This window comes from Callionymus lyra, chromosome 9 (assembly GCF_982586985.1).
Source record: "Callionymus lyra chromosome 9, fCalLyr1.hap1.1, whole genome shotgun sequence".
NCBI lineage: Eukaryota > Metazoa > Chordata > Actinopteri > Syngnathiformes > Callionymidae > Callionymus > Callionymus lyra.
In genome coordinates this window covers 26895069-26921427 of record NC_141826.1, presented here as the reverse complement: position 1 = coordinate 26921427, position 26359 = coordinate 26895069, and the positions used below count along the sequence as shown (strand labels likewise).

The following is a 26359-nucleotide window of genomic DNA, read 5'->3' as shown; positions in this document are numbered from 1 at the left end:
AAATCTGATTAAAAGTGAAAAAATAAATCTGAAATATTTAACATGACGTGGTTCTTCTTGAAATGCCTGAAAGAAAATGATAAACGTTTAAAATCTATCAAACCTATTATTCATTATAGAATGAGGTGAAATATAAAAGAAAAAGAGTGCAAGTGTAGACTTATTAACTATTAATTTTTATTTATTCATATACATTATTATTAGGGCTGCACGATATTGGAAATATGTGCGACATTCGATATTAATGCGATGTTTTTTTCTTTCACCTTAAATGTAGCCATGAGTACTGTAGTGTACTGAGAAACTGAGCGACATCAGAGAGGAGCCGCCGGCGCGTCGTGATATCACCGAATCGATAATAAATCCACCTCCTTGTACCCACACACATAACACTTTATAAATTATGCTAACAACTTAGCTCGTTAGCATACGGTGAAGACGCACACATAACACTTTATAAATGACGCTAACAACTTAGCTCGTTAGCATACGGTGAAGACACACACATAACACTTTATAAACTATGCTAACAACTTAGCTCGTTAGCATACGGTGAAGACGCACACATAACACTTTATAAATGACGCTAACAACTTAGCTCGTCAGTATACGGTGAAGACGCACACATAACACTTTATAAATGGAGCTAACAACTTAGCTCGTTAGCATACGGTGAAGACGGACAGGTTTGTTTGGAAGTTCACGATCTTATAAGAAAACTGAGACGAGATGAAAAGTTCTTACGATATGTTGCTTTAACAAAGGAGGTTGAAAGAGACGAGTGACTGGATCACTAGTGTTTGACTAGATCAGAAGTTAATATTACTTCTGTGTATATACTGAGCCGGCAAGGCGCGTCGTCATAGCAACCGAGCCTATCAAGCTGCGCCGCACAGTTCACAGACAGACGGAGACGTAAACAACAACGAGACATAGAAGTACAAATTGACAACGTTACAGAACGTGACACTGATTGGTCGAAGTGCACATTATAGAAATGCTTGATTTATACAATAAAAAATGATAAATTATCACATGTTTTCGATGCATATCACACGTGACAATATCACGTTATCAATATTTTTTCGATATATCGTGGAGCTCTAATAATTATTAGTTAAAATGTTGTTGTTTATGTGCCGTTTCGCTTAAAAACCTTTAGAATTTTGGATGAATGAAACAAATAACCTTCTTAGAACCAGGGCCTTAGACTTAGCCGTGGTAAAGAGTCAATAAAAGGACAGTAGAATACTAGGACTCGCACGGATTCTACTGCAGCGATAAGTTGGTCAGTGGCAATAATTCATGGATTCATTCCAGAGCAGCTTCATGTTCTCACACGTTCAGATCTCACTTCCATTGACGGTGTTCACAGCTCACTTCCACGGTGTGGGTGTGATCCATGCAACACAACCACTGCGTCGTCGCACAATCGCGGCTCCGTGAGCAGAGAAACACTGGAGGTGTTTCATTTGTTAGTGTGAGGCTCGCAGCCACGGGAAGGTTTCATGGAGTCACGTGATGTTCGTACTTCAACTCAACACACATCAGAGCCAGTTAAACACTGTTCTATATACTACCAATAAACTAGGTACGGACACGTGTCAGGAAAATAATCACATCAACCTGTGAGTAAACATTAATTCTGCAGTAAATTAAGGGAGACATTGATTTGATTTGAGCCCAAATTGTGAAATTTTCTTCAAACTCGGGAGACTATTTTCATGAAACATTGATTTTATTTCACTAAATAAATCTGCAGCCGAGTGACTCAGATATTATCAGAGGAGTTGATGTCATCGCTGGATAATAATAATAGAATTAAAGTTTATTGAGCGAAGAAAAACTCTAACAAGCCTCTTGTAAATATAGTCCATTTTAGAACCTTTATAAAAAAATATCTACCAATTTATTTAAACAAATTAATACAAAATGTTGTCATTAACACTTTCAACGTCTCGATATAATCCTTAAATTAATGATAATACTTGAAGCTAAACATGACAAACAAAAGCACAAACGGAATGATTTCTAAAGGTTTAAAATGAGCAGAACATCTCTGGCGAACAGGCAGCAGAACATTTGTGGAGGGTTTCTAACCGCGCTGGTCTGACCTGATCAATTATTGAGCTGAAGATGAATCATGGGACGAGAGCAACATGTGGGTCGAGCGACGCCGTCATCGTCTAATGCTGGACTGGAGTGTGAAGCAGCTCGAGCTCCAGAGTCTATTCCTGACCTGGACTTGCATCAGAACTTGAAGTGATTCATTCAAGGATCCACAGACTTGAGATTTCGACGTCCTGAAGGGATTTCACTCTTATTTCACAACGTTTGAGATCATTCTTTCAAATGTGAAGCATCTGGAACCAAACGTACATGTTGGAGGAACAAAACATCAACAAAAGTTGATCATGTGTGGATTAAAAAAAATATTAAAAACTAATAATTGTCAAAAGCAGTAAATATCATTGATTTATAAAAGAAATGTTTTGTTTAAATGGACATTTTTGTTATTTTCTGTTCGAAAACAAATAGAAAAATGTAATACAACTTTGACAATACTACACATATATACTTGTTGCTACACTATCTCAACACCAGAGCCAAGTACTGGACAATACTACACATATATACTTGTTACTACACTATCACAACATCAGAGTCAAGTACTGGACAATACTCCACATATATACTTGTTACTACACTATCACAACATCAGAGTCAAGTACTGGACAATACTACACGTATATACTTGTTGCTACACTATCACAACACCAGAGTCAAGTACTGGACAATACTACACATATATACTTGTTACTACACTATCACAACACCAGAGTCAAGTACTGGACAATACTACACATATATACTTGTTACTACACTATCACAACACCAGAGTCAAGTACTGGACAATACTACACATATATACTTGTTACTACACTATCACAACACCAGAGTCAAGTACTGGACAATACTACACATATATACTTGTTGCTACACTATCACAACATCAGAGTCAAGTACTGGACAATACTACACATATATCCTTGTTACTACACTATCACAACACCAGAGTCAAGTACTGGACAATACTACACATATATACTTGTTACTACACTATCACAACACCAGAGTCAAGTACTGGACAATACTACACGTATATACTTGTTGCTACACTATCACAACACCAGAGTCAAGTACTGGACAATACTACACGTATATACTTGTTACTACACTATCACAACACCAGAGTCAATTACTGGACAATACTACAAATATATATAGTTGTTACTACATTATCACAGAGTCCTTGAAAATCACCATCAATCCGATCAGAACTCGCCTGTTAGGGCCCCTTACACACACACACACACACACACACACACACACACACACACACACACACACACACACACACACACACACACACACACACACACACACACACACACACACACACACACACACACACACACACACACACACACACACACACACACACACACACACACACACACACACACACACACACACACACACACACACACACACACACACACACACACACACACACACACATACATACATACATACATAATTTATCCCCAATATTCTCCTGACAGAACATAACTATAAAAACAAAGCACCATTTGGCACCAGCACCACGTCAAAAGTACCAGTTTGGCACCGGTACCAGATAAAAACCTATATGTGACATAGTTTATAGTGGTTTGTGTGCAGCAGCAGGTCAGTGTGACCATGAGATATAATGAGGGTCAATGGCTTCACTTCACTAGAACTGCAGGGTAAACTGAAGCTGCATCATCTTAAACGCAGCGTAAAGACGAGCCAAACACCAGAGGCATCAGCATTAAAATGTGACACGAGGATCAATAGAGTAAACATGCAGGGCCGGAGTCGATGCAAATACATAAGCACTGCCTTAAAGAGCATCGTTTCACATTCATTTATGTGCAAACGTTGTTCTGAGGCGCGACCACAGAGATGTCTGGTCGACACTGATGAGTCAGCGTCTCGTCACGCGGCGTCACAAACCAACAACTTTGCGTAAACACAAGAGTCAACCAACGGAAAGTGCAATTTAAGGAATTACTTTCTGACATTTAGAGAAGAACACGATCAATAAACGGTGGAATCAACACTTTTATTTATGGTTATCAAACGACTTATATTAATATTCATGGTCAGGCTCCTCCTTACATCACTGATCTGATCCAGCCTTACACCCCAGCTCGGGCTCTGAGGTCTGTGGATCAGAATCTACTGATGGTTCCACGCACACGGCTCAGGACCAGAGGAGAGAAATCTTTTCAGGCTGTTGCTCCTAAGCTTTGGCACGATCTTCTCTCTCTGTGCGCTTGATGATCTACTGACTCCTTTAAGAAACATCTTAAGACGTTTCTATTTGTTGAGGCTTTTCGTGAATTTCTCGAACTCCTGTGTTGTTCTCAGTATTATCTTGATCTTTAAAGTATGTACTTTTTTTGAGTATTGTTTTGATTGTTTAAGCGCTTTGTGACCCTGGTCTCGAAAAGCGCTATATAAATAAATATTACTTACTTACTTACTATGAACTCAATAAATGAACAACCAAGAGTCAAAACTCACCGTATCCATGTCACACATTTAGAAGAACAAATGAAACTCAACAAGTTGATTCTAAAGTGCTTTGTTTACTCATAAAGATTAAAGACTTAAGGAACTTCTTTACTAAGTAATTGTTCAATGAACAAAGCAATCAAAGGTCAATACTCTTTATATTTCATGATCTAATGTTTTTATTTCATGTTTTAAACACAAACGTGACCCCATAATATATTACAAAGACATAATATATAAAAATGTTAAATGTACTAAGAAGTAGTGAATGTTTATGATAGTTGACGGCTTGTTTTCCCAAATTGTCCGATCAAAAATGTATATATATAAAATATAGATAAATTCAAATCGTTTTTTTTTTCTTTTTTAAACCTGGAAACACAGGCGTGAACTCTGGTCTGAAGAAAAGGTTCTTGAGTTCACATGAAAATCTGCTTAACGCGGTTCATGAGGCGCAGGAAAGCGATCACATGGGACTCGAACCCATGTCTTGATAATCTGCAGCACAAAGACAGTTTTGTTGAAAACGCAGCGTTCCTGAGCAGAAACACCTCCTGCTCACAACAATACCAGGAAACTCCTGCATAAGCAACGCTCGGCTGGAGGTGAATGAAAAAATGTCATTTTTACAACTTTAGTAACATGACGTCAACAGACTACAACAGACTCTATTAGGTCGAACTTTACTGAAGTTTGAGGGATTCATTTAGGTCGAATTATACCTCTTTTTGAGCCTTCAAAAAACAACATTTTACACATTTTGGCAACATTTTTTTGCGCTCATATGGTCCGTCTGATATCATACTTAAGTATTCCAACATTTTTTTCCATTTTCGGAAATTGTTTTTTTTCAATAAGACACAGCAATACAGCAATTATTCATAAGAATAAGAACAAGAACAAAGAGAAATAAAGAGAAAGAACAAGATGATACAATCTAAGTCTAAAGATAAAGGACATATAAAACAACCTGGAGATAGTTTTCAACTCGAGTGTCACCAAACTGATGGATTTATTGTGATACACATCATTATCATCGGTTTTATCTTCAACGATCGTGACTCTCGAGCTATTTTTCTACATTTTATTTGATTATCTCACTTCGTATCTTTGTGTCTGCGAGCGTCGTGTGACCACAAACTTCTCATCAGCGGGTCAGAGAACGAGTTTTTACCATGAAGAACCGAGACACTCATTTATGTCGAACCACAAGATAAAAACCACAAACGGAAGGAGTTTGATCTGGTTCTGTTAACACATGCAGAACAACTGAGGAGCCACAACGTTAGAATGTTCTGTGACATTAATAGAGACAGAAACTCTTACATGTTGCTGCGGTGAGAAGGAGAGTTTACACTTTAATCTAATCCAATCTAATCCAGAAGGAACAATAGTCAATGGAATCCTTCAACACACATCACCAAAGACATAAAACCTGTGATATTTGTTTAAGGAAACAAACACCGATAGAAAGTATCGCACACACAGAACAACAAACATCATTTCAACTTTAATAAAACCAACAAAAATCTATCGACTTTCATCAATTTATTAAAGTATTGAAACTTGATTGAATCAAAATTAATGAATGTATTTTAACATTTCTCACCCAAGTTTTTTTTAATTAAGAAAAAAATAAAAGAAATATCATTGAATTACAATATTTATAATAATAAGTACAAATGGTTTCAGAAACATTTCTACATTTAAGTTTTGTTTTATTTGAGCATTTATATTCTCGGTGTTACTCTGAACTCAACGGGGCCGCAAAAATACAGTTAAAGGGCCACATGTGGCCCCCAAGCCTCACTGGTTATAGAGCTATAATTGTAGACAAACATAAAAAGAATTGAAAAAAATAGAAATTACAACATATGAAAATGAAATAATATGAATGGAATCAAAAGTGGAAAATAATATAATAGATTATAATAAAAGCTGATTCTTTGAATGAAACACAAACAAACGTGTTCATTTAATCCTGTGTCGTCTTCAGTTCACACGTAAAATACAAATAAAAAACATTAAACAAAAGTTGTATTTTATCTCTCGTCCAAACTGATAACTGTCCACCTTTACTGCCTTTCACAAGGTTCTTATCTCAACACATAAGATAAAAGCAGGCGTCAATGAACTCTGGCTTATAAAAAAAATGTTAACAATTAAATGCTAAAAAATGTGCTCCCGGATTTTCGGACAAACAAAAATAAAAATAATCTCATAAAATGGTTCCGTAAATTAATTAAAAACAAAAACTATTGTTGTAAATGATTACATCAGGCAGTTGTATCACTTCTACTTATTATTATTATTTTTATTTATTTAGTTTTGACTAACAAGTAGTGTATATTCATTTTATTTTATAACTGTGTATCCTGGTTACTAATGTTTAAATGTATGCAGTTTAAAAAGGCTCTTTATAAAACACATGTCACACACGGTAAATAAGAGAAATCTGCTGAAAGACTGCAGTTAAACGGCAGAAAATCAAGGGCTTCACGCACAGAAACAGTCGACAGATTTCATGGAGTGATCTATTAATATTGTGCAGTCAATGCTTTTAGTCTCTGCAGCTTCTCTGGAACATCTTTCCTTCTAATTTGTTCTCTCGCTTCATTCTCACTCCATTTGAATAATGGTATCTGTGGGACACACGTGTTCTCCAGAAACACATCTGAAGCCAGACACGGATGAAAGTATCTCAATCAAAGCCTCTCTGATGGAAACCAATCTCATAAGAATCGTCTCCGAATCGTTTAGAGACCTTCAAACGAGAAACAACAGAACGTGAGAAAATGAATCACAGAGTGAGATTTTCTGAGCCTCGGCGTCGAGTGAAAATCTGTGAATATCTCCGTTAAAAAAAATAGGAATTAAATACGTTTCAAACTCATGTTGACATTCCATCAAATAATCCTCTTTAAAATTCCGCACTTTTGTTTCTGAATCAACACACAGTTCGATTCTTCCACAAACAAATCAAACAGAAACTCCTTTACGGAGTTCAAACCCACAACCTGTCGTCAGTCGTTACCTTCATGGTTTCTCTCCAGGACTTCAGCGTCGACTCCTCACATACCCTGAAGCCCACATGGACACAAAGAGGGTCGAGGGCCGAAACTAAAGCAGTCGTTTCAGACGCAAACAAGCCTCATTGTTCAGCAGCATCCGTACGACTGCAGCACACACAGAGAGCTCTGTGAGACGGGCCCGGTACCGGCCCATATCAGGCCGGGTCCCACAACAATGGAGAGCAGGGAGACTCGACTTCTCAAACTTTTATTCTTAATTAACATGTTTAATACGCATCGTAGAAACTTCTTAAGAAACAAAAATGTGTTTAGTCAGAACTTTTTAACCAACTAACTAAAATAGATCTTATTATCGTCACTGTTAAACATCGATGTGATGTGTCGTCACAGAAGATTCCAAACTCTTCTGGAACGTTTGACGACATGAAAAAAAGCTTCGGCCAAATGTTCAAAATAAAATATACATCGATGGTTTCAAACTCAATCACAAAAGGGGCCAAAAACGTTTTAAAAATGCACTCGGGCTCAACCAAATGTACTTTCACCAAACTGTGTGTAGCAGGAAGTACGAGTCTGATGATATATTAATATTATATAACCTATATTTTCAAGGTTCGACTTGTCTTAACTATATTTTTACTTTTAAGATTTTGATTTATTTTAAGTTTTTCTTCTTAGATCTATGAGCTTTATGTTTGCCCTTTGTTACGTCTTTGCACTTTGTTCTGGTTCCTTTTATGAAACTTCTGTACCTTCTATCACCTGTGAACTGAAAACCAAATTTTATTAATAAAATTAATAAAGTCTAATCTAATCCAACTATTGTTGTGTTTGTTATTCTTTCTCAAATATGTTTATTTTCTTCAGGATCAGTTTTACTCTCATTGAAAGTCAACATCACTAATGTCTGTTCCTCAACCTATCTTCAACATATTTGCAGGTCACAAAATGAACATTTATTTACATTAAACAAACCATCCGACCAATGAAATGAGTGGGTTTGACTTGTGAGGTCGACCTCTACAACTAGTTCAACTTTGTCAGTGACAGATACGAAATAACCGAAAATAGCGACTTCACTTCGTGGTGATTTCACTCAAGTCATGTGATCTCGTCAAACAAAGATATTTATACAGATTTATTTTAATATTTTAACATAAGTCAACAATGGAGGCCGTGTTACATCTACTCAATGTCCTCGGACGGCACTTTGGACACGTGTTAATAGATAAGTCGGAGTCTTTAAAGTCTTTTATCTCAGTCTTTAAAGTATTTTTATCTCAGAGTTAACCTTACGAAGCATAAAACAAACCTTTGTCCGTTGAACGCGTGAAGTAATTGTTTGTCATAAAACCAATTGTAACTTTATTATCAAGTTTTATTTTCTAGTGGTTTGAAGATGTCAATGGACCAGTTTCAAGTCAACGATCTTTCAATAACACACGTTTGAAGATACTACGATACTGCTCAAAGAAATAAACACTTACACAAGATACTACGATACTGCTCAAAGAAATAAACACTAACACAAGATACTACGATACTGCTCAAAGAAATAAACACTTACACAAGATACTACGATACTGCTCAAAGAAATAAACACTTACACAAGATACTACGATACTGCTCAAAGAAATAAAAACTAACACAAGATACTACGATACTGCTCAAAGAAATAAACACTAACACAAGATACTACGATACTGCTCAAAGAAATAAACACTAACACAAGATACTACGATACTGCTCAAAGAAATAAACACTAACACAAGATACTACGATACTGCTCAAAGAAATAAACACTAACACAAGATACTACGATACTGCTCAAAGAAATAAACACTAACACAAGATACTACGATACTGCTCAAAGAAATAAACACTAACACAAGATACTACGATACTGCTCAAAGAAATAAACACTAACACAAGATACTACGATACTGCTCAAAGAAATAAACACTTACACAAGATACTACGATACTGCTCAAAGAAATAAACACTAACACAAGATACTACGATACTGCTCAAAGAAATAAACACTAACACAAGATACTACGATACTGCTCAAAGAAATAAACACTAACACAAGATACTACGATACTGCTCAAAGAAATAAACACTAACACAAGATACAACGATACTGCTCAAAGAAATAAACACTTACACAAGATACTACGATACTGCTCAAAGAAATAAACACTTACACAAGATACTACGATACTGCTCAAAGAAATAAACACTTACACAAGATACTACAATACTGCTCAAAGAAATAAACACTTACACAAGATACTACGATACTGCTCAAAGAAATAAACACTAACACAAGATACTACAATAATGCTCAAGAAATACTAACACAACACCATGTAACTCAAGTCAATCACACGTCTGAAGTCAACAGGTGGAACTCAGTGACAATAAACAAGACATTGTCGATAAAAGATAGTTTCACTTCTCAGTTCTCGTGCCTTCTGGTGTTTTGTTAACATTTAACTTCAGGCGCTTCTTTCACGCTGGTGTTTACAAGAGATTCTACAAACACACGAGGTTCAGGTCGTCCTGGACGATCAGTGCGAGATAGTAGATCAGGAGACATACGTTACATTGAAATATATTATAGTTTTAGATGATAATATTGCAAATTAATGCGAAACTTAAGAACACAATACAAGAATACAATTCAATACCATATTTTCAGCTCACGATACAACTCAATACTATATTTTCAGCTCAAGAATACAATTCAATACTATATTTTCAGCTCAAGAATACAATTCAATACCATATTTTCAGCTCACGATACAATTCAATACCATATTTTCAGCTCAAGAATACAATTCAATACCATATTTTCAGCTCACAATACAATTCAATACTATATTTTCAGCTCACGATACAATTAAATACCATATTTTCAGCTCACGATACAATTCAATACTATATTTTCATCTCACAATACAACTCAATACCATATTTTCAGCTCACAATACAACTCAATACTATATTTTCAGCTCAAGAATACAATTCAATGCCATATTTTCAGCTCACAATACAATTCAATACCATATTTTCAGCTCAAGAATACAATTCAATACCATATTTTCAGCTCACAATACAATTCAATACCATATTTTCAGCTCACGATACAATTCAATACCATATTTTCAGCTCACGATACAATTCAATACCATATTTTCAGCTCACGATACAATTCAATACCATATTTTCAGCTCACAATACAATTCAATACTATATTTTCAGCTCACAATACCATTCAATACCATATTTTCAGCTCACGATACAATTCAATACCATATTTTCAGCTCACGATACAATTCAATACCATATTTTCAGCTCACGATACAACTCAATACCATATTTTCAGCTCACGATACAACTCAATACTATATTTTCAGCTCACGATACAATTCAATACCATATTTTCAGCTCACGATACAACTCAATACTATATTTTCAGCTCACGATACAACTCAATACTATATTTTCAGCTCAAGAATACAATTCAATACCATATTTTCAGCTCACGATACAATTCAATACCATATTTTCAGCTCAAGAATACAATTCAATACCATATTTTCAGCTCACGATACAATTCAATACTATATTTTCAGCTCACGATACAATTCAATACCATATTTTCAGCTCACGATACAATTCAATACTATATTTTCAGCTCACAATACAATTCAATACTATATTTTCAGCTCACAATACAATTCAATACCATATTTTCAGCTCACGATACAATTCAATACCATATTTTCAGCTCACGATACAATTCAATACCATATTTTCAGCTCAAGAATACAATTCAATACCATATTTTCAGCTCAAGAATACAATTCAATACCATATTTTCAGCTCACGATACAATTCAATACTATATTTTCAGCTCACGATACAACTCGATACTATATTTTCAGCTCACGATACAACTCGATACTATATTTTCAGCTCACGATACAACTCGATACTATATTTTCAGCTCACGATACAACTCGATACTATATTTTCAGCTCACGATACAACTCAATACTATATTTTCAGCTCACGATACAACTCGATACTATATTTTCAGCCCACGATACAACTCGATACTATATTTTCAGCTCACGATACAATTCAATACTATATTTTCAGCTCACGATACAATTCAATACCATATTTTCAGCTCAAGAATACAATTCAATACCATATTTTCAGCTCACGATACAATTCAATACTATATTTTCAGCTCACGATACAATTCAATACTATATTTTCAGCTCACGATACAATTCAATACCATATTTTCAGCTCACGATACAATTCAATACTATATTTTCAGCTCACGATACAATTCAATACAATATTTTCAGCTCACAATACAATTCAATACTATATTTTCAGCTCACGATACAATTCAATACCATATTTTCAGCTCACGATACAATTCAATACTATATTTTCAGCTCACAATACAATACCATATTTTCAGCTCACAATACAATTCAATACCATATTTTCAGCTCACGATACAATTCAATACTATATTTTCAGCTCACAATACAATTCAATACCATATTTTCAGCTCACAATACAATTCAATACCATATTTTCAGCTCACGATACAATACCATATTTTCAGCTCATGATACAATTCAATACCATATTTTCAGCACACGATACAATTCAATACCATATTTTCAGCTCACAATACAATTCAATACTATATTTTCAGCTCACAATACAATACCATATTTTCAGCTCACAATACAATTCAATACTATATTTTCAGCTCACGATACAATTCAATACTATATTTTCAGCTCACGATACAATTCAATACCATATTTTCAGCTCACAATACAATTCAATACTATATTTTCAGCTCACAATACAATTCAATACCATATTTTCAGCTCACGATACAATACCATATTTTCAGCTCATGATACAATTCAATACCATATTTTCAGCTCACAATACAATTCAATACCATATTTTCAGCTCACAATACAATTCAATACTATATTTTCAGCTCACAATACAATTCAATACCATATTTTCAGCTCACGATACAATTCAATACTATATTTTCAGCTCACGATACAATTCAATACCATATTTTCAGCTCACAATACAATTCAATACCATATTTTCAGCTCACGATACAATACCATATTTTCAGCTCACAATACAATTCAATACCATATTTTCAGCTCACGATACAATTCAATACCATATTTTCAGCTCACGATACAATTCAATGCCATATTTTCAGCTCACAATACAATTCAATACCATATTTTCAGCTCACAATACAATTCAATACTATATTTTCAGTTCACGATATACGTGGGAGTATTGATTCTCACACCAGTACACATCAGTTACTAAATTAAAATATTAAACATGTTCATTGTTTCTTTAAACAATACAGTGCGGTTATATATCATCCACCCCTAGATTTAAGGTGACTTTTCCTGTAATATCAACGTCTACTTTGAGCAAACTTCTTCTTTCAAGTGCGATCAAAGGCGCAGGACTCAGTGTTTCGACAGCCAAGTGGAAACACAGCGACAAACAGAACATTCAGCTCCTCGGACGAGGACTCTCGATTCAGCAGCTTCCTTCCATGTCGGCACAGGTTGTAACTTAACTAAACAGCCTTTCGTGCCTGGCGCGGCGCCACGCTATTCTAACAAACAGGCATTTATAGTGCACTCAAACGCTGACCGCCTTTGAAAACGCCCGTATCAGCGAGTACCACTGACGACATTATCTTTAATAATGGAGCAGCTACCCAAGCCGCCGTCGCCATTTAATTCATTATCCTGAGACATCGTGGAGGAAGTCATCGAGACTGATGACCGGAATCAATGTGTCAATCATTCAAAAGTGTATTTATCTCCGGAGCGTGTTGAGAAAGTGCAGCGACAGCATCCTGTCTTCTGTACGATCGTGCTGAAGATAATTATTGTGAGCTGCAGATTCAGATCAACGTTACGGTCGTTCTGGCACATTAGTGAGCGTTTGTTCAGTATGGTGAGGCTAGTGTATCACTCCATCTTAGTGTATCACTCCATCCTAGTGTATCACTCCATCTTAGTGTATCACTCCATCCTAGTGTATCACTCCATCTTAGTGTATCACTCCATCTTAGTGTATCACTCCATCCTAGTGTATCACTCCATCCTAGTGTATCACTCCATCCTAGTGTATCACTCCATCTTAGTGTATCACTCCATCCTAGTGTATCACTCCATCCTAGTGTATCACTCCATCCTAGTGTATCACTCCATCTTAGTGTATCACTCCATCTTAGTGTATCACTCCATCTTAGTGTATCACTCCATCTTAGTGTATCACTCCATCTTAGTGTATCACTCCGTCTCTACACCGGTGTCTTTTGCTGCCAACAGGAGAAGAAGATTCAACTTCTTTTGTTTCTTTTTTCAAGTTAGAAATGGCATCAGCAGGAACAAAAAGAGGGCGAAACTCTTGATTTTCCGCCATATTACGAGCAAAGATAGACCCGTTTGGTGTCTACGATCATTTGAAAACTAAAATTATAAAACATGTTTAAATGTTCTATTGTTTTTCAACTTGATTTTCTGTGACTTGTTACTGACATGTTTAAATATTTGAGTCGTAACAATAAATGAATCATCATTTATTGTTACTTAAAGTAATAGTAAGTAATAATACCCAAAATTCTAATGTCACTTATTTTCTAGTCTCATGTCAACTAATGTTGATTATTTTGAGTAATTCGTTTTTTTGGAGTTATAGACAAAAGTGTTTTTTTCACTTTAATGTAGCGAATGGAGCTCAGTTGTCTTCGTCTTCGTCCAAAAAGGCACTTAAAAACATCCAGATACCTCCAAACTGCTCGTCTGTAACGTCCCTCTTGGATTGAAGCCTCGACATTAGAAGAATTGATCCAGAAAAATTAAATATCTCAAGCGCTTGCAGAACTTACAGAAGGCTGTCAACGCTGGAAGAACTGGATGTTTTTAAGTGTATTTCTGGACTAAGATGAAGACGAAGACAACCGAGCTCCAGTCGCTAAATTAAAATGAACAAACATTTTGGTCTATAACGCTAAAAAGAACAGATTACTCTGAAAATAATCAACATGAGAGTAGAAAATAAAGTTTGAATACTATATAATGACGTATATCCATCCATCATAATATTACAACATACATTCTGAGCTGCTCTAGTAGAAGAACTCACATTTTTCTCCGATCATTAAAACTCTTCACTGGTTTCAGTTTCTTTCAGGATCATTTTAAAATTCTTAGTTTCAGATCTATTCATGGTCAGACCTTCCATCAGTGATCTGATCCAGACTTACACCCCAGCTCGGGCTCTGAGGTCTGTGGATCAGAATCTACTGATGGTTCCTGAACTTCCGGACGAGAGGAGAGAAATCCTTCCAGACTGTTGCTCCTAAGCTTTGGAACCATCTCTGTGTTTGATGATCTACTGACTCCTTCAAGAAACATCTCTGTGTTTGATGATCTACTGACTCCTTCAAGAAACATCCGTGTTTGATGATCTACTGACTCCTTCAAGAAACATCTGTGTTTGATGATCTTTTGACTCCTTCAAGAAACATCTGTGTTTGATGATCTACTGACTCCTTCAAGAAACATCTGTGTTTGATGATCTACTGACTCCTTCAAGAAACATCTGTGTTTGATGATCTACTGACTCCTTCAAGAAACATCTGTGTTTGATGATCTACTGACTCCTTCAAGAAACATCTGTGTTTGATGATCTACTGACTCCTTCAAGAAACATCTGTGTTTGATGATCTACTGACTCCTTCAAGAAACATCTGTGTTTGATGATCTACGGACTCCTTCAAGAAACATCTGTGTTTGATGATCTACTGACTCCTTCAAGAAACATCTGTGTTTGATGATCTACTGACTCCTTCAAGAAACATCTGTGTTTGATGATCTACTGACTCCTTCAAGAAACATCTGTGTTTGATGATCTACTGACTCCTTCAAGAAACATCTCTGTGTTTGATGATCTACTGACTCCTTCAAGAAACATCTCAAGACACTTTAATTTGAGCTTTTCCTTGATTTTCTGGAACTCCTGTGTTTGTCTCTGTGTTATCTTGACGTTTAAAGTATATATTTTAGTGAGTATTGTTTTGATTGTTTAAGCGCTTTGTGACCCTGGTCTGGAAAAGCGCTCTATAAATACAAATTACTTACTTACATACTTGTCATAATGAATTTGAATAACAATTTTGCTTCTTCAACAAGATTTCTTCCACAAACGCTCCAGCTCTAGTCACAGGTGACAAACATCTGAGCAGCAGGTTTCTCTCTCAGAGTGAGACGCAGTCAGAAACGTACACTCACTCACTTCATCATTCCGTTCACATCTCACTGCGAATGTTTTCCGGCTACAGCGAGACACGCAGATGCACCAGGACGACCAGCGTATCTACGGAATAATACACTTTCACCTCGCAGCGCCGGCGCGGGTCAGGGAGGAGCCGGGCCACGAGGATTCAAAATAAATGAGGCAAACTGAATTATTTAGCTGTACAAACTGAGAATTCAAGCAGGCTTTCAAGAGGGAAATGGAAGATTGCCTCAAAAAAGCCATCTACTGTCCCCGGGAATCTACCCCGACCTGCAGCTTCTGTGGCCAAAGTCAATAAAAAATGGCAACAACTGGACGATGGGAAAGTCTGCAGGGAAGCAGGATCATGAGAGACACGGGTTTCTACTCTTTCACTGAAGCTGGATTTTCTGCAATTCCCACCAAATTGTGTTTCCCATCAGCGCACTCATGCGGTACCGTCTTCCTCCACACGACCAGAACCTCGGTGTCCTGCAGCAGCTTCGCTCTCCTACAGTGGACCAGACGGAGGAAGGAAGGAAGCAAAGTAAGCAGTTCTGCTGCCAGCCTGGCTCGCCGTGACTAAGACTAATGGCAGTAAAACTGAGCAACAATAATCAATACCAATCTCCACTAATCAAGACTTGATAAATCAATTGACCGCTCTAAGTGGTGAGTGTTTGGCCCTCGGAGGAAAATCCTGCTCGAACCGGTCACGACGCACTAGTGGTGGAAGAAAATATGGACACACTTAAAAGTTTTATTTCACGATATGGTATCAATATTCACGAGCAATGTACTGATTATTATTCATTATGTCTTATAATAGTTACTTAATGGCTTATGATTAAATTAAGTGTGTATAATAAACAAAAATAAAAATTAAAGGTTTTTATTAAAGAAGAATGAAGTCCCATGAGATCCGGCGATTGGCTGAGGACGAGAGGATACAGTGAGTCCAGCAGCTTTTAAAGCTGATGTTTGGATATATTTTGGTTTGAAAACAAATGAAAGCAGTTACGGCTTCCTCAAGAGTCATGTGGTCTGTAAATACTACATTACGTCCTCCTCAGAACTAGAGGTGTGTACTGTCAAGAAGTGGTGAAAATAAGTATCACAGGGGCAATGATACGATAAACTATGATACAGAAGGAGAAAGTATATATTTGAAGTATTGTCGAGTACTTGACTCTGGTGTTGTGATAGTGTAGTAACAATTATATATGTTTAGTATTGTCGAGTACTTGACTCTGGTGTTGTGATAGTCTAGTAACAAGTATATTTGTGTAGTATTGTCCAGTACTTGACTCTGGTGTTGTGATAGTCTAGTAACAAGTATATATGTGTAGTATTGTCCAGTACTTGACTCTGGTGTTGTGATAGTCTAGTAACAAGTATATATGTGTAGTATTGTCCAGTACTTGACTCTGGTGTTGTGATAGTGTAGTAACAATTATATATGTGTAGTATTGTCCAGTACTTGACTCTGGTGTTGTGATAGTGTAGTAACAAGTATATATGTGTAGTATTATCAAGTACTTGAAACTGGTGTTGTGATAGTGTAGTAACAAGTATATATGTGGAGTATTGTCCAGTACTTGACTCTGGTGTTGTGATAGTGTAGTTACAAGTATACATGTGTAGTATTGTCCAGTACTTGACTCTGGTGTTGTGATAGTGTAGTAACAAGTATATATGTGGAGTATTGTCCAGTACTTGACTCTGGTGTTGTGAAAGTGTAGTAACAAGTATACATGTGTAGTATTGTCGAGCTGTTGCAGAATTTAATTTGTTTTCAAAACAAAATATGTCCAAACATCAGCTTTAAAAGCTGCTGGACTCACTGTATCCTCTCGTCCTCAGTCATCGCCAAGACCATAAAAATGATTAAAGAAAATATAAATTGGAAGCCATACATTTTTTCTTATTTAATAAAAAAATCTATACAGTGCTATTGAAAGTGTGTGTATTGTGAAAAAAAAACATTGCCATATTAAAGTGCGTCTAAATTGTGTTGAAACAAAAACAAATGTTCAGATCACAACATAAGGGGAGGAATCAACCGAAAACCTTCACGTCAGCAGAATGTGTTTCTGCTCGCGGGAGACACAAGAAGTCAACACGCTACACAATTATGTTGGCAAGTACTAGCAGGTTTGTGTTAACACACCAGGCCTACAGGCGTTTGTGCTGACCCGACAAACAGGTTCACAGAGACCAGGTCTTGGTCCTTCAACGGCAGTATCGCTCGTCAGGTTACAGCTTGTAACTGACGGAGTTGAAATATCTCAGATCGAGACGATAACGGCCACGAGAACAAAACAGCGACGTTTAAATCACTTCTTTTTCTTTTTCCAACTCAAAATGTATGATTTGGTTCATGACGTTTTCTTCTAAAGTTCATTTCAAAAGCGATGATGAGCAATAAATAGAACAAACCTGACAGCATTAAAGCCTCTATTTTGGGATAATGGATCTGCAACACTAATGTGACATAACAGATGATTCAGAGGAGATTAAAAGAAACTCCAGCTCATCACTCGTTTCTTTTCTACCTATTGTTTCAACCGTTTTATTGACAGATGTTGACAGAGTTTGATTGACATCTCAATAATTGGTCACTTTTTCATGACTCAAGTCAACAAACAATATTTGTAAACGCTTTACTTGGTTAACAATACCTTGTTACACTCAAGACAAGAAACTTAAATCATGTATTTATAGTTTATAGTTTCGTATCTTCTAATATTCAAGGACAAAACTGACGGTTGTTCTTCAAGTCGTTGTATTGGTGAGTTACCTATGATACGAGTTGAAAAGAATTATTAATATTTTACAATTCAAAGCAGACATTTGGAATCGATTAAATCAAAAATGTAACACAAACAGAGAGTAAAAAGGAAAGTTCCATATGGCTGACGTTAAATACAGCAATAATGCCTCAGACTTTTTGTAAACGTATACTCCCAAAGTATTGGTACTCAGATGTACCCAGATATAGTACTAACATGGCAGCAGTAACGCTAGCAACACACCTGGAGTTTATTATTGATCCGACTCTGAAACTAATGAATGATGTTAGTCCAGCATTAACGCTAGTTGTTTATCATTAGCTGTGGTTAGCAAGAGCGTTTAGCGCTTAGCTTGCTGCTCAATAAATCTTGACATGGCCATGGCTAGCAGCCTTTAGCTAAAAAGTAAGTCATTTATATTTGTAGAGTGCTTTTCTAGACCAGGGTCACAAAGCGCTTAATCAATCGAAACAATACACAATAAAATAAAAACTTAATGATCCTGAAAGAAACTGGCAGCCAGTGAAGAGTTTGAAGGATAAATGTGAGTTCTTCTACTAGAGCGGGGCTTCTACTGTATTTGAGATGCAGACGACTGTAGCAGACACAGGCTGAACAGCAACTACCTAAGAAAGTACAGCAACAGGTGTTTGAAAAACAACAGGAATGGTTTCCACCAAGTCCCTGAAGAATTGAAATATACTTCTGATCTAGTCAAACACTAGTGATCCAGTCACTTGTCTCTTTCAACCTCCTTTGTTAAAGCAACATATTGTAAGAACTTTTCATCTCGTCTCAGTTGTTTTCTTAGAAGATCGTGAACTTCCAAACAAACCTGTCCGTCTTCAGCGTATGCTAACGAGCTAAGTTGTTAGCGTCATTTATAAAGTGTTATGTGTGCGTGTACAAGGATTTATTATTGATTTGGTGATATCACGACGCGCCGGCGGCTCCTCTCTGATGTCGCTCAGTTTGGCGGGAAACCGATGCAAGTCCCGCGAGACTGAGCGTTATAAGAGATATTTTTCTACCATCATGTCGACACTGAAGCGTTGAAATAAACGAAAGGGAAATATTTAATCTTTATCTAAACCCCTGGACCTTCACTACAGTACTCACGGCTACATTTTCAGGTGAAAGATAAAAATATTGGATTTATATCGACATCGCAATTCAAGACAACATTATCAAATATTGCACATATTTCCAATATCATGCAGCACTATCAAGAACCAAGTATCGCAATTTTATTGCCAACACTCTACATATGGTGTGTTTATAGAATACATGACTTGATGTCTCTCAACGTGACGCTCGTCTCACAGCGTGTGAGGAACATCATCTGGAAGGAAAAGCTCCTTCGCTCACGAGTCCAAAAGTTGACTGAGGACGAGAGGATACAGTGAGTCCAGCAGCTTTTAAAGCTGATGTTTGGACATATTTTGGTTTGAAAACAAATGAAATTCTGCAACACCAGTACTTGATGTCTCTCGACATGACGCTCGTCTCACAGCGTGTGAGGACCATCATCTAGAAGCAGAAGCTCCTTCGATCACGAGTCCAAAAGTTGACTGAGGACGAGAGGATACAGTGAGTCCAGCAGCTTTTAAAGCTGATGTTTGGACATATTTTGGTTTGAAAACAAATGAAATTCTGCAACACCAGTACTTGATGTCTCTCGACATGACGCTCGTCTCACAGCGTGTGAGGAACATCATCTGGAAGCAGAAGCTCCTTCGATCACGAGTCCAAAAGTTTCTGAGGAGGAAGAGACTCTGGGTTGCCATGGCGCCGACGCCGGTGTTCTGCCTGAGTGACGGGTGTTGGTACCGCATGCAGGACGTCTTGCAGTCAAATGCAGGGGTCCCCCACCCCCCACCCCCATCTCATTGAGGCTCCGCCCCCCGCGGATCACGCCGCCGCCGCCTCGGAGGACTTGAACATCAAAGGAAGTGTGTCATTGTGTATTCCTGTCAGAGCATCACAACCTCTGCGGCTCAGAGCAGAAAACAGGCGCTGCTGGTTCTGACAGCCATCTTTGACCATCAAGTGTGTAGCCGTGGAGACGCCAGGACCCCCCCGTCCTCCAGATAACAGCAGTGTTCGAGCCACGAGCGGCTGCTCTGCACAAATTATTATTTACCGCTCGCACCGGCGACAGATTACAGCAGCAATCCTCTCCAGGAGCAGCAGAAAACAGCTGACCCGGCAAGACTTGGGCGAGAGGCCGAGAGGAGGGTCGGCGTCGTAATTATTATATTGCTTCAGTCAGTATCTATCCTACTCACAACGCCCGCAGAGGGAATATCACACTGCTGACAACAGGTTAACAAGTAGACGCCAGTAGTTTCTCTACTTTCAACAAGTCCAGCCTTCGACAAGATACCAGGACTGTAAGGAAATATAAACTTAATTCCCAACGATACTGTATCAATATTCAACAAAATCAAATCATTTTATTTTAATCATAGCATTTTTATGGTTTATATTTTTATGGTTTACATTTTAATGACGCGTGTGTAAAATAAAATAACAATTTCTTGTTATTTACGATTTAAGTGCAAATATTTGTAAATTTTTACATTGCAACTAAACTGCAGCAGTCGTTACGACCACCGCAGCTAAAGACAGAATGAAATCCTGCGACATCCTGGCGTTGACTGAGGACAAGAGGATACAGTGAGTCCAGAAGCTTTTAAAGCTGATGTTTGGACATATTTTGGTTTGAAAACAAATTAAAGTGGTTACGACTTTGTCAAGAGTCATGTGGTCTGTAAATACTACAACACCAGAGTCAAGTACTGGACAATACTACACATAAATCCTTGTTACTACACTATCACAACACCAGAGTCAAGTACTGGACAATACTACACATATATACTTGTTACTACACTATCACAACACCAGAGTCAAGTACTGGACAATACTACACATATATACTTGTTACTACACTATCACAACACTAGAGTCAAGTACTGGACAATACTACACATATATACTTGTTACTACACTATCACAACACCAGAGTCAAGTACTGGACAATACTACACATATATACTTGTTACTACACTATCACAACACTAGAGTCAAGTACTGGACAATACTACACATATATACTTGTTACTACACTATCACAACACCAGAGTCAAGTACTGGACAATACTACACATATATACTTGTTACTACACTATCACAACACCAGAGTCAAGTACTGGACAATACTACACATATATCCTTGTTACTACACTATCAATATATTGTATCCTTGTATTGTAATACTAGCAACACACTCTTGACAACAGAAACTCCTACAAGTAACGACCAAAAGAAATTCAAGTTATTTAAAAGTGAAGGATTGACCTAAAAAAGGTAAGAATTCTATGAATCTGCTGAGCAGAGAAGATGGAATGCAGACGTGGCTTCAGGTATTCATTGTGTAATAGAAGCAAGAGAGATGAATGTTGAGGTATTACTTCTTAGAAGTACAACAGGATATGTCGCGGACGTGTTCGAGAGACATCTGGAGAGAGAGAGAAAAGGGAAGCTACATTCTTGTCATTTCAAAACATTACTTCGAGGTGAGGCTCGTTTCTGGTCAATTTTCACTGCACAGAAATAACTTGAAACTCTCGGTTCCTTCTTCTCTTCAACACACGTGACCACCTTCCACGCTCAGTAGAGTGAAGTCAGATCCTGTTTCAGATCATCAATGACAAGACACTGTTGGTGCATGAATCGATGGATCATCTTAAAGCACTGATGTTTTAAATCATCAAGACGAGCAAACATGTGTCGTGAGCATGAGATCCTGTTATCGTTTCCGAGGCTCGAACTAAATCTTCAGCATCTCGACTTCAGGACGGTCTGTCCACGAGATAACACTCGTGCTTCACACGCTTCACACTTACTGCCTTTTTGACGCCTTTTACCAAAATAATAACAGGTTTTTACTCGCTTCAAATAATTTAATTACGTTTTAATCTAATATACAATTTGAATATATATTCAAATCTATACTTTCTTATGTCATATTGTTGCTGTTTATGCATGTATGTGTGACAATTTTAAGTTCATCATATTTGTGTTTAGTTGTGCGATACTCATTATTACTATTTTTATTATTAATAATATTCATATGTGTGTTTTGTGCTCGTGTGCGTCTCCATAGAAGGTTTTTATCTGTGACAATAAGATTGAATCTCTGTTGGAATTCATCTTTGTAAAGATCAACACAACGAACACTGTTGTTTCAAGAGTTTAAGAATAAATACTGAAGTAAGAATAAATACTAAAGAAAGAATAAATACTGAAGTAAGAATAAATACTGAAGTAAGAATAAATACTAAAGAAAGAATAAATACTAAAGTAAGAATAAATACTGAAGTAAGAATAAATACTAAAGTAAAAATAAATACTAAATTAACAATAAATACTGAAGTAAGAATAAATACCGAAATAAGAACAAATACTAAAGTAAAAAATAAATACTAAATTAAGAATAAATACTGAAGTAAGAATAAATACCGAAGTAAGAACAAATACTAAAGAAAGAATAAATACTAAAGTAACAATAAATACTGAAGTAACAATAAATACTGAAGTAAGAATAAATACTAGGTAAGAATAAATACTTAAGTAAGAATAAATACTAAAGTAAATACTGAAGTAAGAATAAATACTAAATAACAATAAATACTGAAGTAAGAATAAATACTAAAGTAAGAATAAATACTGAAGTTACAATAAATACCAAATAAGAATAAATACTGAAGTAACAATAAATACTGAAGTAACAATAAATACTGAAGTAAGAATAGATACTGAAGTAAGAATAAATACTGAAGTAACAATAAATACTGAAGTAACAATAAATACTAAATAAGAATTAATACTAAATAAGAATAAATACTGAAGTAACAATAAATACTGAAGTAAGAATAAATACTAGGTAAGAATAAATACTTAAGTAAGAATAAATACTAAAGTAAATACTGAAGTAAGAATAAATAGTACTAACAAGTGACTGGAACATGTTCTTCTACACACGAGACAACAAGTGGTTCCAGAACAAACGTGGATGTTTCCATGAGCCAGAGATAATGACTCTTCAAGTAAAGTATGTCTTTGTTCCTTAAAATAGACTTTATATATTTAGATGATGGACCTGAGAGAGCAGCTCGTGGATCCTGAGGATGAAGGTGAGACTCATGTGTTCTATGGTGACTCCAGGAGGAGCAGAGAAGAAACCTGTAGGCATCTGCTCCAAGTTGTGAGAGCAGAGATGATGAAGGTTCATGAAGGTTCATGAAGGAGGACATGAAGAAGGTTCATGAAGAAGGTTCATGAAGGAGGACATGAAGAAGGTTCATGAAGAAGGACATGAAGGTCCATGAAGGAGGACGTGAAACCTACCAGACGGTTGAGTCTCCTTCGAAGCATCTTCTGCGGTTTCTGTTCCTCTCCTGCTCGAGAACTTCACGTTAGCTCCTCGGCTATCTTCTCGCTCGTCTGACCAGCCCGTGAGACACGACGCTACATCCTCTCCAGGTCTTCTTCTCTCGCGGTCCTCCCACCATTCGCATTCTCGAGCCCGAGACGCTTTTCCGCGTTGCGGTGCTTAGAGGCGCGTCTGCCGGCGGAGGAGCTCTCTGGCGGCGGCTGGCGGGAGTCCGTGTGTCGCCCTGTTGCTGCTCATCCTCGCTCACCTCCAGCAACTTCCTCTCCGAGCTTCTCTGGGAGTCAAGTCTCCTGTCAAACACTTTCCACTCCAGCGAGCGGCGGCGGCGAAGAAGGTTCCCACGTTCATAAGCTCCACCCGGCGAAGGTGCGGCGAGTTTCCACAGCAAGGCACTCTGGGTAATGTAGTCCAGAGCTCACTTCTTCTTTTTTTATTACTGCTCTTACTCATCACAGAGTTAAACATCAACTAGTATCAACTCTGGTGTCATTAAACATCAACTAGTATCAACTCTGGTGTCATTAAACATCAACTAGTATCAACTCTGGTGTCATTAAACATCAACTAGTATCAACTCTGGTGTCATTAAACATCAACTAGTATCAACTCTGATGTCATTAAACATCAACTAGTATCATCTCTGGTGTCATTAAACATCAACTAGTATCATCTCTGGTGTCATTAAACATCAACTAGTATCAACTCTGGTGGCATTAAACATCAACTAGTATCAACTCTGGTGTCATTAAACATCAACTAGTATCAACTCTGGTGTTATTAAACATCAACTAGTATCAACTCTGGTGTCATTAAACATCAACTAGTATCAACTCTGGTGTCATTAAACATCAACTAGTATCAACTCTGGTGTCATTAAACATCAACTAGTATCAACTCTGGTGTCATTAAACATCAACTAGTATCAACTCTGGTGTCATTAAACATCAACTAGTATCAACTCTGGTGTCATTAAACATCAACTAGTATCAACTCTGGTGTCATGAAGTGAATGTTCTTCAAGACGCAGTAACTTCTCATCATCACCATGTTTTAATTATTACTTTTTAAAGTTGCTCTGAAATCTGGACGAACGAGAGGTTACGAGAGTCCATGATGACGTAATTATGGCTTCACTCCTCCTCCAGCTGTAATCACGCTTTGTTGTTTATACAACGAGTCCCTTGGAGGTGAAGAACATTGATGACGCACCGTGACAAGCCTCCACCCTTGACCAATCACAGCAGAGTGGGTGTGGTTATGGTCAACACGATTTCATCTCCAGAAAAACACGGGAAAGTCACAAATGTAATAAAATCAGTTTATAAACAAGAAATATTTCTTCTCACATGACGTGAACTTTCATATAACACTGTAGGTTGTGTCGTGTGTGTGTGTGTGTGTGTGTGTGTGTGTGTGTGTGTGTGTGTGTGTGTGTGTGTGTGTGTGTGTGTGTGTCGTGCGTGTGTGTGTGTGTGTGTGTGTCTGTGGGGGTGTGTGTGCGTGTGCGTGTGCGTGCGTGTCTGTTTGTGTCTGTGTGTGTGTGTGTGTGTGTGTGTGTGTGTGTGTGTGTGTGTGTGTGTGTGTGTGTGTGTGTGTGTGTGTGTGTGTGTGTGTGTGCGCGCGTGTGTCTGTGTGTGTCTGTGTGTCTGTGTGTCTGTGTGTGTGTGTGTCTGTGTGGGGTTGTGTGTGTTTGTGTGTGTGTGTGCGTGTGTGTGTGTGTGCATGTGTGCGTGTGCGTGTGCGTGTGCGTGTGCGTGTGCGTGTGCGTGTGCGTGTGCGTGTGCGTGTGCGTGTGCGTGCGTGTGTGTGCGTGTGTGTGTGTGTGTGTGTGCGTGTGTGTGTGTGTGTGTGTGTGTGCGTGTGTGTGTGTGTGTGTGTGTGTGTGTGAGTGTGTGTGTGTGTGTGTGTGTGTGTGTGTGTGTGTTGTGTGTGGGGGTGTGTGTGTGTGTGTGTGTGTGTGTGTGTGTGTGTGTGTGTGTGTGTGTGTGTGTGTGTGTGTGTGTGTGTGTGTGTGTGTGAGTGTGTGTCACCCTGTTGACATATAAACAATCATTGAGTGCATAGTG

The 26359-nt window shown here is 37.4% G+C and overlaps 1 protein-coding gene across 1 annotated transcript in view; it reads right to left on the bottom strand.

Moving 5' to 3' along the window:
- The window catches only part of atp11c (ATPase phospholipid transporting 11C (ATP11C blood group)), a 73700-nt gene extending 49074 nt beyond the window's left edge, over window positions 1-24626 (bottom strand). Inside the window, exon 1 of the mRNA XM_087799848.1 lies at window positions 24248-24626. Within this exon, the coding sequence (XP_087655974.1) occupies window positions 24248-24274 (27 nt within the window). The 5' untranslated portion in view covers window positions 24275-24626. The remainder of the gene's footprint in view (window positions 1-24247) is intronic.
- Window positions 24627-26359: the final 1733 nt, after the last annotated feature.